The sequence below is a fragment of the Onychomys torridus genome, chromosome 16, assembly GCF_903995425.1.
Source record: "Onychomys torridus chromosome 16, mOncTor1.1, whole genome shotgun sequence".
Lineage (NCBI taxonomy): Eukaryota > Metazoa > Chordata > Mammalia > Rodentia > Cricetidae > Onychomys > Onychomys torridus.
This window is the reverse complement of record NC_050458.1, coordinates 44,791,185-44,806,087: the sequence shown is the minus strand read 5'-3', so window position 1 is coordinate 44,806,087 and position 14,903 is coordinate 44,791,185. Positions and strand designations below refer to the sequence as shown.

Here is a 14,903-nt window from a genome sequence, read left to right as displayed (position 1 = left end):
CGGCAGTGATGGTGCACACCTTTAATCCCAGCATTTGGGAGGCAGAGGCAGGTGGATCTCTGTGAGTTTGAGGCCAGCCTGGTCTATAGCCAGAGTTACAGAGTAGAGAGACCCTGTCTCCAGCAGGCAAGTCAGGACTACACAGAGAAATGCTGTCTGAAACAAACAAAGGAACGTTTTACCTGGTACTCGGCTCGGTTTTGTAGGAGTCCAGGTTAGTTTTCTGAAGCTGCTGTGGCTTGTTTTGCGGTCCTGTGCACTGCGCCCTGCACGTGTGGCCTTGTAGACATTAGTCTGTGCTAGCTCGTCAGCTCTGCCTGTTGAGCAGAGGCCCGTGCTTGCCTGTGGCCACCTCTGCTCTTGTCAGTGCTTCCAGGAGGATCGTCCAGGGCTCCTACCATCTTACCTGCAGTGGCCAGACACTACAGAGCAGCTTTTCTCTCTCCTAGGAAGAGAGTTCACCCTCTTCACTTGTATGAAAACCTCCTTCCCAAAGACAGACCACTACAAAAACAAGAAATTCCATCCCCTTCTGGTAAGTGGGGAGCACAGACCTGGACCCTGAACTTCACAAGGCCCTGAAGCTGCTAAAACCCCGGATTTCCTAGAGCACCTGTGGCCTTCTGTGGAAGGCACATCCCTGTTCTGTTCTTGTTTTTTGTTTTGTTTTGTTTTGTGTTTTGTTTTTCGAGACAGAGTTTCTCTGTGTATTTTGGTGCCTGTCTGGATCTCCCTGTCCTGTTCTACCCCACTTTCTCATAGAGGGACCTGTTAGGCCCCAGATTATCCGTGTATGAAAGGAGCATGGGGGAGAGCCCCAGGAACGTGAGAGGAGCAGACCCAGGCTCTGAGTCCAGGCTGGAGCCTCAGATAGGCAGGCCTGTGGCTCCAGGCTCACATCTGGGGAACAGTCCTTCTGTCTCTGTCTCCCCCCACCCTCTTCTTCTCCCCATCTCCCCCATCCCTTCCTGAGAGTGGAATCCAGACCCTGCTAGGCAAGCATTCTACTACTACACTACAGCTGCAGTGTACAGTGACTTCCCTCGTGGCCCCTTCACCCTCCTGCTCAGAGCTGCGTTTCCTGGCCCTGTCTAGAGGATGCTCCTGATGAAACAAGCCCCATCCTTTTTCTTTCTGAGCATTCATGTGATCTGGCCACGTCCACACTGATCTTGAAGCCCTAGGTCCACATGCCTTTTTCTGATGACTGAGTGCCCGTATCTGACACCACAGGAAGCCTGATGCCATGTTAGATGCCATGTGTTTACCTCGGAGCACTCAGTATGAAGAGGCTGGGCCTCAGCACAGAGATGATGCAGCCCACCTCCATGCCCTCTGTGCCTCTTGTAACAGTCTCCCATTCTCACTGAGGGTTTTTGTTGGTTGGAGTTCTCCCTCAGCTAGTATGTAAACTCCATGAGGGAAGGGTTGTCTCTTGTCACTGTCTGAACTCCTTCATCTTCAAAGGTAGGCCTGCCACCAAGAAGGCACTCCAGAGGGTATCCAAAGGCTGTCATAGACTTCCTTTGTAAGCTCTAGGCCCTGTGCCTAGCATGAGATGGATATCTATAAATATCAGTCCTGCCCCAAGCACAGACAGAATGGGCATTGCTGAGGCCAACTGTCCCTCAGAGATCAGCATCAAAATATTAGTCAGTATTTGGGCACTGCCAGCCAAAGTGCCCTAAAACAAATAGGTTCCTTTGTACCGAAACACAGAAAGCCTTCTGACATTTATTGCAAGAACCCAGCTGAGAGATCCCATCGTCTGTCCTGGAAACAGAATGATTGAAAACTGGAATCTTGAAAGCAGCCGAAATTTGAATGGCAAACCAGGACTGAAGGGGTGTTTGGATGCGCTGGTGATGGAGCCACTAACCATGAGCAGAGTGAATGCAGCTGCTCAGTGAATGCAGCTGGCTACATTCCAAACATGCATTGCAGGGGCTCAGACTATCCGAGAGTCCAGAATTCAGGACACCAAACAGTGGTTTCTCCAAGACCAACCTGCCACCTGCCCTTGTCCTGCTCACTCACACATTGAGGACCTATAATAGACCTGCTTCTTCTGTGACTCAGCTATAAATCAGAGCTCTCAGAAACCTGTCAAAGACTCGGTCGAGTCTTCCATTCCTTCGGTGGATTTTAAAGATGGTGGAAGGCAGCCTCTATAAGGAGGAATTTGAGTTGGGAGATAGCTCTGTTGATAAAAGCATGAAGACCTGAGTTCAGTCCCCCGAACCCATGTAAGAAAGGCTGGGTATGGTGGTGTGTACATGTCATCTGACTGCTGGGTAGGCAGAGGCAGGCAGATCCCTGGCCAGCGATTGTTGGCCAGTCAGTTAGTCTAACCATGGAGTGCCAGGCCACTGAGAGGTTCTGTCTCATAAACAGTGTTCTTGGGGACTGGCTGCCCTGGGTGTTCTCTGTGTCCTTCAGGAAGCAGTTGGCTCCTATCAGCAGCCTTCTGGACACGAGTCCATAACACCAGACTCGTGGCTTTTTCTGTCTTATCTCAGGCAGGTGTGGTGCATGGGAAGGGTTGAAGGAAGAGAGCAGTATGAGGGTGTTTCCCTGGGATGTGGGGAGGAAGAGTGTGCATGTGATGAGTGGTATTCCCAGGAAGTGCCTTGGGAGCTCAGATTCTGAGGGGTTATTGGGAGGATGACTGGGGAGCCTTCTAGGAAGCAGGGACAGCCTGAGCAAAGGCCCTGAGACAGAAGGAAGAGCGGGAGGGGGAGGGGAGCTACTTGGGGAACAGAGGTGGTGGGTGATACAGAGCTTTGTAAGTTGAGGCAGGAGTGAAAGCTGAGGACATGGATTGGCTGATTCCCAGAACTGTGAGGTGAACTAGATTTTCATTACCATTCATGTGTTGATGGACAGCCGGGCAACTTCCATTTCCCCGCTGAAGTGAACAGAGCAGCTGTAAACATATTTGGGTGGTAGGTGTGAGGATATCTGTGCTCAAATGTCTGCCCAGGAGTGAGGGTCACATGGTAGTTTTGGTTTTCATTTTTTGAAAAACCTCTAAACCGACTTTCATAAAAGTTGTATTAATCTGTACCCCACATCAGCAGCGACTCAGGGCTCCTCGCCCTCAAATCCTCTCCATCATTTGTTGTCTTGAAATTGTCAGGCTGGGCCAGAAAGCTCTGCTCACACATGTTCCTTTACTGAGAATGATGAGATGCAGCTAGGGTGCGAGTATCTCTCTCATACCAGTTCCACTAACTTTATTCTTTAAAAAAAATGCAGCCCGGTGGTGGTGGCTCATGCCTGTAATCCCAGTACTCAGGAGGCAGAGCCAGGTGGATCTCTGTGAGTTCGAGGCCAGCCTGGGCTACCAAGTGAGTTCCAGGAAAGGCACAAAGCTACACAGGGAAACCCTGTCTCGGGGGAAAAAAAAAAAAAAAAAGCTCCCCTGAAGTGTAGCTGGAAGTTTTCCTGTGTTCACAGCTGCTCGGTCCCAAATAAACACACAGGGGCTTATATTAATTACAAACTGTTTGGTATCGCCACATGTCTCATGACTTTACCTGTGTCCCATTACATCTTGCTCCCCTGTGGCCCTCAGTGTCTCTCTCAACTCTGCCCTTCTTTCTCTCTGTATTCAGTTTGGCTTTCCCACCTAGCTATATTCTGCCCTGCCATAGGCCAAAGCAGCCTTACTCATCAATCAATAAAAGCAACACATATTTGCAGCGTGCAGAAGGACATCCCTCATCACTGAAGCAGTCTTCTAGTTTCTCTACAACCCACGAGAAAGGCTTTCTGAGGAAGCTGACTGCAGAGGAAAGAAGCTCACGATGCTACCACATGAAAGGTAAGCAGGCTGCTGTGGAGAGCAAGGCAGGCTTGCTTCTCGGTCATTACCCCTACATTGCATGGGTCCATCTGAACATACCCTTGGGTTTGACCTGGGTCTTGGCATCAAGAAATGGCTAGAAGAGGGTGCATTTTTGTCTCAGTCAATGTAAGCACCTCAGTGCACAAGACATTCTCCTGACAAAGAGCTGTTGTTAGTTGTTTTTGGCTCTTTTGAGGAGCCCACCCCCCAGCTCCCAAGTAAATCATGCTTGGAGACTTCTTTTTTGTTTTTAAGATTTATTTATTTGTTTATTTATTATGTATACAGCATGAATGCCCGCAGGCCAGAAGAGGGCGCCAGATCTCATTACAGATGGTTGTGAGCCACCATGTGGTTGCTGGGAATTGAACTCAGGACCTCTGGAAGAGCAGTCAGTGCTCTTAACCTCTGAGCCATCTCTCCAGCCCGTGGAGACTTATTCTTAATTATGAATGCCTGGTTTAGCTTGGCTTGTTTCTTGCCAGCTTTTTTTCACTTTACATTATCCTGTCTGTCTTTCACCTCTGGACTTTTTCCTTTTCTTACTTCTGTAATCTTACTTTCACTCTTACTCCGTGGCTGGCTGTGTGGCTGTGTGGCTGTGTGGCTGTGTGGCTGGCTGGCTGTGTGGCTGGCTGGCTGTGTGGCTGGCTGGCTGTGTGGCTGGCTGGCTGTGTGGCTGGCTGGCTGGCTGGCTGGCTGGCTGGCTGTGTGGCTGGCTGGCTGTGTGGCTGGCTGGCTGTGTGGCTGGGTGGCTGGCTGGCTGTGTGGCTGGCTGGCTGTGTGGCTGGCTGGCTGTGTGGCTGGCTGGCTGTGTGGCTGGGTGACTGGCTGGCTGTGTGGCTGGGTGACTGTGTGGCTGTGTGGCTGGGTGACTGGGTGACTGGCTGGCTGTGTGGCTGTGTGGCTGTGTGGCTGTGTGGCTGTGTGGCTGGGTGACTGGCTGGCTGTGTGGCTGGGTGGCTGGGTGGCTGTGTGGCTGTGTGGCTGGGTGACTGGCTGGCTGTGTGGCTGGGTGGCTGGCTGGCTGTGTGGCTGGGTGGCTGAGTGGCTGTGTGGCTGTGTGGCTGGGTGGCTGGGTGGCTGGGTGGCTGGGTGGCTGGGTGGCTGGGTGGCTGTGTGGCTGTGTGGCTGGGTGGCTGGCTGGCTGTGTGGCTGGGTGGCTGGGTGGCTGTGTGGCTGGGTGGCTGGGTGGCTGGGTGGCTGGGTGGCTGTGTGGCTGGGTGGCTGAGTGGCTGGGTGGCTGGGTGGCTGGGTGGCTGGCCCCTAGCATCCTCCTCCTCTGGTTACTTCTTCTCTCCTCCCAGATTTCTCTTTCTATAGAGTCTCTCTGCCTGCTAGCCCTGCCTATCCTCTCTCCTGCCTTGCCATTGGCTGTTCAGGTCTTTATTAGACCATCAGGTGCTTTAGACAGGCACAGTAACGCAGCCTCAGAGTTAAACAAACACAACATGAACAAAAAGTGACACATCCTAAGATAATAGTCTACTGCAAAGAACCCTCAAGGGCCACGAGTGCCAGGGCTCCTGACCCTGTTCCTTACGTCAGCTTCACAGGCTGCAGCGCCACACTGCCATCCTTAGCAGCCGAGGGGTCCCTAGAGTTCCGGGGACCTTTACTCCATCCAAACCAGTATTCATGGCTTCCATGCTGAGAAGAATTCCAGGGCCCGTCAGTAGAGCAGAGCAGAGGTAGAGATTTCATTAAAGACACACACACACACACACACACACACACACACACATCACACACATCACACACACACATCACACACATCACACACACACACATCACACACATCACAACATCACACACACACATCACACACACACACATCACACACACACACATCACACACAACACATCACACACATCACACACACATCACACACACACACATCACACACACATCACACACACACATCACACACACACACACACACACACACATCACACACATCACACACACACACATCACACACACACACACATCACACACATCACACACATCACACACACACATCACACACACACATCACACACAACACATCACACACACATCACACACACACACACACATAACACACACATCACACACACACACATCACACACACACACATCACACACACATCACACACACACACACATGATTATTTTATTTTATTTACCTGTGTGTATGCCACATATGTGCAGATGCCCTCGGAGGCCCAGAAGAGAGCATCAGATCCCTGGAGCTGGAGTTCCAGGCAGTTGTGAGCCACTGTAGAAAGGTGCTGGGAACCAAACTCAGGTCCTCTGGAAGAGCAGCCAACACTCTTATCATGGAGCCATCTCTCCAGCCACTGCAGATATTTTACCAGGTTTACGTGCAAGGATCAGGAGAAAGGAGGGACGCAGAGGAAAATGAAGTCTACCTGAGAGCCTGCGTGTGGGCTTCTCCAAGTGAGGTGCTGGACCAGCCTTTTTCTTCCAGGCCACCAACCAGCTCCCAAATCATGCCACGGAGACTTCTGATTAGTTTTGAGTGCTCAGCCTTGCTGAGGCACGTTGCTGCCTCGCTCCTCTCCACTTAAACCGCTTCTCTTCATCTACCTTTTGCCTTGGGGCTTTTACCTTTCCTGCTCTGTACAGCTTACTCTCACGGCATCTCCTGGCTGCCTGGCTGGCAGCTGCCTGGCTTCTGGCCCCGGTGTGTCCCTCTCTTCCTCCCTCATTCTCTTCGCCCTTCCTCTCTTCTTCCTGAGCCTAGAGTCCTCCTACGTATTCTCTCTGCCCGCCAGCCCTGCCTGTCCCTCTCCTGCCTACTCATTGGCCGTTCAGCTTTTTACTGGGAATGAGGCCCTGCCCAGGGTCATATCCATTCAGGCCTTAACTGCTGTTTTAACAGAAAGTGCCTGCATATGAAAGGTTACTGTTACCAGCCTTTCCCACAGATGTGGTTAATTGTGCCGGATTCCTTGCTTCTTAGCTGGCAAGATATTAATCAGACCCCAGGGTCTGATTGGAATCCCCCTCCCAACCCAGGTTTTCGAGACAGGGTTTCTCCGTGTAGCCCTGGCTGTTCTGGAACTCACTCTGTAGCCCAGGCTGGCCTCGAACTCAGAGATCCGCCTGCCTCTGCCTCCCAAGTGCTGGGATTAAAGGCATGCACCCCCACCGCTCAGCTTCCTCTCCCTTCTCATGTCCCCATAATTTGTCTTATCCTACTTCAATTTACAGCTTTGAAATATATATATATATAAGATTTTACTTATTATTTTATGTGTGGGGGTGTTTTGCCTTAACATTCAGGCCTTAACTGCTATTAAGCAGTGTGCATGTGCACCATGTGGGTGCCTGGTACCTAGACAAGCCAAAAGAGGATATTGGGTCCCCTGGAACTAGAATTATAGACAGCCGTGAGCTGCCATGTGCGTGCTCAGAACCAAACCCTGTTCCTCTGCAAGCTCAGTGAGTGCTCTTAACTGCTGACTGAGTCTTCTCTACAGTCCTGGATTTATTTTTGTTTATTTATTTATTTATTTTAAATAGCTTTTTTTTCTTTTTTCTTTCTTTTTTTTTTTTAAAGATTTATTTATTATGTATACAGTGAGTTTTCAGCCTGCAGGCCAGAAGAGGGAGCCAGATCTCATTACAGATGGTTGTGAGCCACCATGTGGTCTCTGGGAATTGAACTCAGGACCTCTGGAAGAGCAGTCAGTGCTCTTAACCGCTGAGCCATCTCTCCAGCCCCTGGATTTATTTTTATATTTATTCAATATTATGTATATATGTGTACATTTTTGTAAGTGCATGCCACAGGTTTTGGATACCCATGGAGACCAGAAGAGGCCATCAGATCCCCTGGAGCTGAAGTTAAAGGCCATTATAAGCTTCCTGCTGTGGAACTCTGGTCCTCTGGAAGAGCAACATGTGTTCTTAACCTAAGAACCATCTCTCTAGCCTGAGCCTTTCTTCCTTTCTGCTGCTGGGGACTAAACCTACGACCTTGGTAGTCAAGTGCATGTTAGTCAAGCGCTCTACCACTGAGCTACATCCCCGCCCGAGACTAATGGGCTGTTTCTCTTGGTGTGTTGGTGATTTGGTTCCACTGTTCCCTGCCTTCCAGTGCTCCCATGGAGAGCATGGCAGCCATGCTACTGGTCTGTTTTCGGGTGACCTGTTACGTTTTTGCTTGTCTTCAAGCATTCTCTGCCGACCTCCTACAGGAAACCACAGTTCTGTGCAGAAGCTGGATTGCTTTTTTGTCTTATAGCTACAACATCCATTCTGTTGCTGTGTGGCATTTTAAAAAGCTTTGGGTCACTGGCCGGTGGTGACAAATTATAGGGACATGAGAAGGGAGAGAGAAAGCCGGACAGTGGTGGCACATGCCTTTAATCCCAGCACTTGGGAGGCAGAGGCAGGCGGATCTCTGAGTTTGAGGCCAGCCTGGGCTACAGATTGAGTTCCAGAACAGCTAAGGCTACACAGAGAAACCCTGTCTCCTATTTATTCTCTGTGCCTGCCAGCCCTGCCTGTCTCTCTCCTGCCTACCTTCTGGCCATTCAGCTTTTTATCAGGAATTCCAACACTCTGGAGGCAGAGGCAGATGGATCTCTGTGAGTTCAAGGCTAGCCTGGTCTACAGAACGAGATCCAGGACAGGCTCCAAAGCTACACAGAGAAACCCTGTCTCAGGGGGAAAAAAAAAGCTTTGGGTCTTTCCTTATTCTGTGACCACGATGTTCCTGGGTTAGTGTGACACTTATTATTTACATGTTCTTTCTTTTCTCAGTAAACTGGGAGGCCCTTGAAGATAACTTAATTCTAGCATCCAACATGAACCTGGTATGGAACAGATGTTCAGTGACTATTTGTGGCATAGAACAAAGGACAGACAGATAGATGGGCCAACATGGCTTACAGCTATTTGCCTGGCTATAAAGCAAGCGGAGCCAGATGACTCCAGAGGACTGACATCTTGCACCAATACCAACACACTAGGGCATTTTCATTCTAGCAGGAAGCTGAGACCCACCCCAAACTCTTCCTTTTCCCTGGGCAAATACCCATGATCACCTTTTTGCTATATCACATTGACAGAACACCCTGTAACAGCCCTGTTCACCAGGAAACCCACACAGCAAGTCAAGAGGATATCAGAAGCCAGAGCATGCATGAGTTTGTTACTGAAAAAGGTGAGCATAATATTGGAAATTTAAGAACTATTTCATTGTTTTTAATTTGTGTGAGTGTGTGTGTGCATGTGAGTGCAGGTGTCCTCAGAGGCCAGAAGTGGGTGTCTGATCCCCTGGAGCTGGAGTTATAGATAGGCTGTTGTGAGTCACCTGACATGGTCACTGGGAACCAAATTTGTATCCTCTGGAAGAGCAGCAAACATTTTTAACTGATCAGTGACTTAAGAGCAGAGGTGATTTAAAGGAGACGCAGCCAAAGCATCTTCATCTTACGCAGGTGTCAGGTAAGAGCTGGGGTGTTTCTGGTTACAGCCAGATGATGCCAGCAGATCTCCTAAGGATGACTCCTGGGTTAAGAGGACACCCACTGTCGGAGTGTTTTGTCTGTATTTAAATTCCCTGCTGGAACCAGATGTGGTAGCTCACACCTGTAATACCAGCACTTAGGAGGCTGACGTGGGAAGATTGCTAAGCATTCTAGCCAGCCTGAGCTACAGAGCAAGTTCTAGGCTATCCTGGGCTACAGAGTCAGACCTTGTTCTCTGAAGGCGTAAACAATGTATTTTTTTCTACTTAAAACTCAGACCCCCATGTGTAACAGGAGGAGAGCTGTGTGAGCCTGCTTCCTTTTCTGTTATGGAAATAAATAAATACTCCTTCTCAGTGGTTCAGACCTTGGTGCTGCCCCTCACTTCTGTGCAAGCCTAAAGCCAACGGCTTTTGTCTGGAAAACAGAAAACCAGTTCTGGACATCTTTGGTCCCTGGTGCTAAGAGCTGCTGAATCTGCTCTACAGACGGAAGGAAGGAGTGGAGCGATCATGACCTACTCTGTAGACTGTCTGGGTTAGACTGGATAGTGACAGATCTTAACAGTGATGACAAATGGGACACCTGAGAACCTGCAGGCATGATGGGAAGAAGTGCAGAAACCAGCCGGCTCAGCCAAAAGGTCTCGATGGGTAGTTGTGGCCAAAGAGGCATGTGATCTCATCACTTTAAGAAATACAGTGGCTGCTGGATGGTGGTCGTGCACACCTTTAATCCCAGCACTCTGGAGGCAGAGGCAGGTGGATCTCTGTGAGTTCGAGACCCAGCCTGGTCTACAAGAGCTAGTCCAGGACAGGCTCCAAAGCTACAGAGAAACCCTATCTCAAAAAAAAAAAAAAAAAAAAAAAAAAGAAAGAAATGCAGATCCCCCTGACTTAGCCTCCCAACTGCTGACTGTGCACCACTGTAACAAGAATCTTAAACAGTCTTATTAAGAAAAACAAACCAGGGGTTGGGGATTTAGCTCAGTGGTAGAATGCTTGCCTAGCAAGCGCAAGGCCCTGGGTTTGATCCTCAGCTCCACATTAAAAAAAAAAAAAAAAAAAGAAAAAGAAAAACAAACCTTGGGGGAGGGGCGGCTGGAGAAATGGCTTAGAGGTTAAGAGCATTGACTGCTCTTCCACAAGTCCTGAGTTCAATTCCCAGCAACCACAGGGTGGCTCACAACCATCTGTAATAAGGTCTGGTGCCCTCTTCTGGTCATACATGCTGTATAAATAATAAATAAATAAACCTTTAAAAACAAACAAACAAACAAACAAACAAACCTGGAGCCAGGTATTAGGGTGCTGAAAGATCAAAGGAACAGAACAAGCCAAATCCAACCTCACCTCACCGACTCCTCAGCTGGTCTTGTTTCCTCAAACTTGAAACCTCTTATGTCCTCATCTGAAGGAATCTCAGCTGAACTGCTGCTAAAAACCTAAAAGCTTAAAACCCTCTAGTTCCTGGTCCTCACACCTTATATACCTTTCTGCTTCCTGCCATCACTTCCTGGGATTGAAGGTGTGTGTCACCATGCCTGGTTGTGTCCAGTGTGGCTTTGAACTCACAGAGATCTAGATGGATCTCTGCCTCCAGAAGGCTAGGATTAAAGGCATGTGTGCCACCATTTTTTGGCCTCTATGTCTATCTAGTGGCTGTTCTGTTCTCTGAACCCAGATAAGTTTATTAGGGTACACAATATATTGGGGGACAAAATATCACCACACACTACCACACTGAGCTCCTTTTTCTAACAGCCTGCTTACTAATTAGAATGATAATCTTTGCCCTTGGTGAAAAATTCAAACAGTCTTTAAAGTTTTTGTTAAATTGTGTGTGTGTGTGTGTGTGTGTGTGTGTGTGTGTGTGTGTGTGTGTGTTGGCTTACACATGTACAAATGTACATGGAGAGAAAACTTACAAAAATGAAATTACTAGAGCAAAATACATTTTAGATTGTTCCACAAGAAAATAGTACAAGCCAGGCGGTGGTGGCACACGCCTTCAATCCCAGCACTCGGGAAACAGAGGCCAGTGGATCTCTGTGAGTTCGAGGCCAGCTTGGTCTACAAAGTGAGTTTCAGGACAGGCTCCAAAGCTACACAGAGAAACCCTGTCTCAAAAAAAAAAAAAAAAAAAATGTTATTGGATGGGGATTAGCTCAGTGGTAGAGCACTTGCCTAGCAAGCACAAGGCCCTGGGTTTGATCCTCAGCTCAAAAATAAATAAACAAAGCTGGAGTTACTGGGTCAGAGGCATAGGTGCTGGAAACAGAGTGTCAGTTACCTTTCCTATTGCTGTGGTAAGATAACCTGAGAAGAAAAACCTAAGGGGGAGAGACTTTGTTTGGTCTCATGGTAACAGACCATCAAGGCAGGGAGGTGCCAGCGGCAGGAGCCTGAGGCAGGCGGTCACATTGTGTCCGCACTCAGGAAGCAGAGAGCCATAAATGCTGATTCTGAGCTCCTGGTCTCCAAGCCAGACAGTCTAGGATCCCTACACAGGAATGGCCCCACCCACAGTGAAGATAGATGTTTAATCAATCAAGGTGAAAAAAAAATATATCCCCATAGCTATGCCCAGAAGCTAAGTAATGAACCCCTCACGTATGTTTGGAGACTTACTCCTTGAGGGGTCTAATTCCTGTCAAGTTGACGACATTCCTCATCTTCATGACAACATCTTTTCTTTCTCCTTCTCTCTCCCACTTAGTCCCACCCTGCCTGCACAAGCCCCAAGTTGACTGTAAGCCAATTCAACCTTTATGGGAAGAGTCCGCTAATTATGTACTACTTCCTCAACTACTCCAAGCTGCCGCTTAAAGGCCAGGATCTGCTGATCAGCCGAAGAGAAAAGACCAAGGTCATCCCATATCCTTGTCACCAGGCTCCTGCCACCTCTTTGCAGAAGTGGGGCTTGAGGAGAATCATCCAGGCTTTAGTGCATAGCCTGACACACAGTGGGTACTTGGTAGGAGCAGCCATGGTATGTACCTCAGTGGTCCAGTCTTGCTCGTGTGCTAAGGGGAACCTCAAGTGTAGGCCTGGGGTACTGGCCAGTAGACCCTGAGCATGTTGAAATCCCCCAGGTACAGAACCACCTTCTCTCATCTTTGAGCATGAACTTAGGTACCATGGCCTCCCTGATGCTCATGGCCCCAGAGTGTATGGACCATCAGTTTTGGCGTCCATGTGAGAGTTTCATCTAACCTCCTCTGCCCCAGCTCCATTTGGAGTTGGTAAAAAGCTCAGCTCTTGGGAAACAGGTGCAGCATGTGTTGGTATCCTGAGCCTTAGCAACATGCCTTGGAGCTAGAACATGGGTTCTACTGGGAGTCAGTTTGCTCTGTTTGTCCAAATAGCTCCAGACTCTGGAACTAATGCCACAGTAACCAGCCAAGTGACTTCGGGAACATTCCAGTGTCTCTGTAGGCATCACTTCTTTCATCTGTGAAATCAAAATTAGGGTTTCTGCCTCAGGGGTGTTGTTTGTTTTCTGAGGCAAAGTCTGTCTGTGTAGCCCTGGCTGGCCTGGAACTCACTGTGTATGTAGATCAGGCAGCCTCACCTGAGCTCCCAAAGTGAAGCTGTCCTGCCGAGCTGTGGTGGTATGACTGCCACTGTAGAGAGAGCCACCATTGTTGTGTCACCGTCCCCTAAAGGACGAGCATCTCTTCTTTTCAGGGCAATCCTCCTGCCTTGGCCTCATGCGTGCTGAGATTACAGGTTTAAATCACCAGGCCTGGCTTTTATTTCCTTTCGAAAATAGGTAAGTGGAGCCAGGCAGCAGTGGCGCACACCTTTAACCCCAGCACTCGGGAGTCAGAGCGAGGCGATCTCTGTGAGTTCGAGGCCAGCCTGGTCTACCAAGTGAGTTCCAGGAAAGGCACAAAAGCTACACAGAGAAACCCTGTCTCAAAAAACAATAAATAAATAAATAAATAAATAAGGATAGATAAGTGGAGTCGTAGGTGACAGAGGAAGTCCCATGGCTCGTCACAAACACAGCCAATGTTCTAACCAAGGGTGGGAGTACAGCAGAAGAGAAAGGTGGTGTTTGTTTGGTGTTTTGAGACAGTGTCTCCTGCAGCTCTGGCTGGCCTGGAACTCCCTGTGTCCTTGAACTTGATTCTCCTAGTTCCATTTCCCAAGTGCCTGGATCACAGATGTGCATCACCACACAAGACTGAAAGAGGGGCCGTTTCAGTGTTATACTTTTTCCCAGTGTTATACTTGAAATGGACAAAGGAAGCTGAGTGTGCTGTTATATACCTGTAATGCCAGCACTCAGGAGGGTGGGGCAGGAGCCTGACTATTAACTTGAGACTACGTTGCTGTATCCTGTTTCGGAAAACCAAATCCAGCTGGGCTTGATGTGCACACCTTTAGTCCTAGCACTCGGGAGGCAGAGGCAGGAGGATCTCTGTGAGTTCGAGGCCAGCCTGGCCTACACAGTAAGATCAGGCCTACAAGGAGAAGGATGTTGGAGTCCCATCCCCTTCCCCATTGTGATGAAAGACTCCAAGCCCAACTGCTAAGCTGGTGTGCTGTGGTGAAGCTGGGGAACCCTCTGGAAACAGCACAGCACTGCCCAGCAGCGGATGCTGCCATCTTTCTCCTGCAGACAGTCTAAAGAAGTAGTTTCTGCCTCCCTACTGTGGACAGGGCCAAAGGGGGCTTTATGACAAGGTGGACACTGCCTGGCCACAGAGAGGACAGCTGTCTTTATTCCCAGGCTAGCCCTAGCCAGCCTCAGAAGCTCACTGTGTGGATTTGGGGTACCACCTCCAGTACCCCAGAGAACCAAACATTGTCCTTGTACAGTCCACGCCCCCCTCCCCTTTCCATGGTCAAGGCTCGGCCACTAACAGTGCATGAGGGCAACACAGGGGCCTTTCCTTGACCGCAGAATCCACTGACTCTGTCATGACCTATGCTGACATTATCCACCTGGTCACGAAGAACATGGAGACTCGGAAGAAACGGCTCAGGCAGCTGGACCGGCTGCATGAGAACGAGTGGGCCTATTTTAACAGCTATCTAACGGAACTGCAAGAGAATTTCGAGAGGTAGGAGGGGCGGCGGGTGAAAGCCTCGCATGGACACCTGTCCACTGCAGCAGCCAGCAAGGGTGAGCTGGAGTGGGCTGGGGCGGCTAGCTCGCTCTCCACCTTCACTGAGCACCATCAGCTTTCCTGTGGCCAGATTAGAAACAGCTCATTCACAGAGCCTAGCTCCTTTCCTCTGTGTGTGTGTGTGTGTGTGTGTGTGTGTGTGTGTGTGTGTGTGTGTGTGTTATCCTCCTGCATCAGCATGCTGAATAGTTGAGTATGTACTGCCAACCCAGCTTATGGCATCATCTTTTTTAAAAAATTATTTTATTTTATTTTATGTGTGTGAGTGTCTTGCCTGCCTGTATGTATGTGTACACCTTAATGCCTGGTGCCTATATAGAAGTCAAAAGAGGTTGTTGAATCTCCTGGAATTGGCATTCCAGATGGTTGTGAGCCACCTGCCATGTGGGTGCTGTGGACTGGGTGTGGGTCCTCTCCAGGAGTAGC

General features: G+C 49.3%; 1 protein-coding gene across 1 annotated transcript in view; it reads left to right on the top strand.

The window, feature by feature from the left end:
* Fam227a (family with sequence similarity 227 member A) overlaps positions 1-14,903 on the top strand; it is a 57,200-nt gene that overhangs the window by 32,631 nt on the left and 9,666 nt on the right. Inside the window, exons 11-15 of the mRNA XM_036209115.1 lie at positions 450-535; positions 3,706-3,826; positions 8,936-9,030; positions 12,056-12,213; positions 14,259-14,411. Of these exons, the coding sequence (XP_036065008.1) occupies positions 450-535; positions 3,706-3,826; positions 8,936-9,030; positions 12,056-12,213; positions 14,259-14,411 (613 nt within the window). The remainder of the gene's footprint in view (positions 1-449; positions 536-3,705; positions 3,827-8,935; positions 9,031-12,055; positions 12,214-14,258; positions 14,412-14,903) is intronic.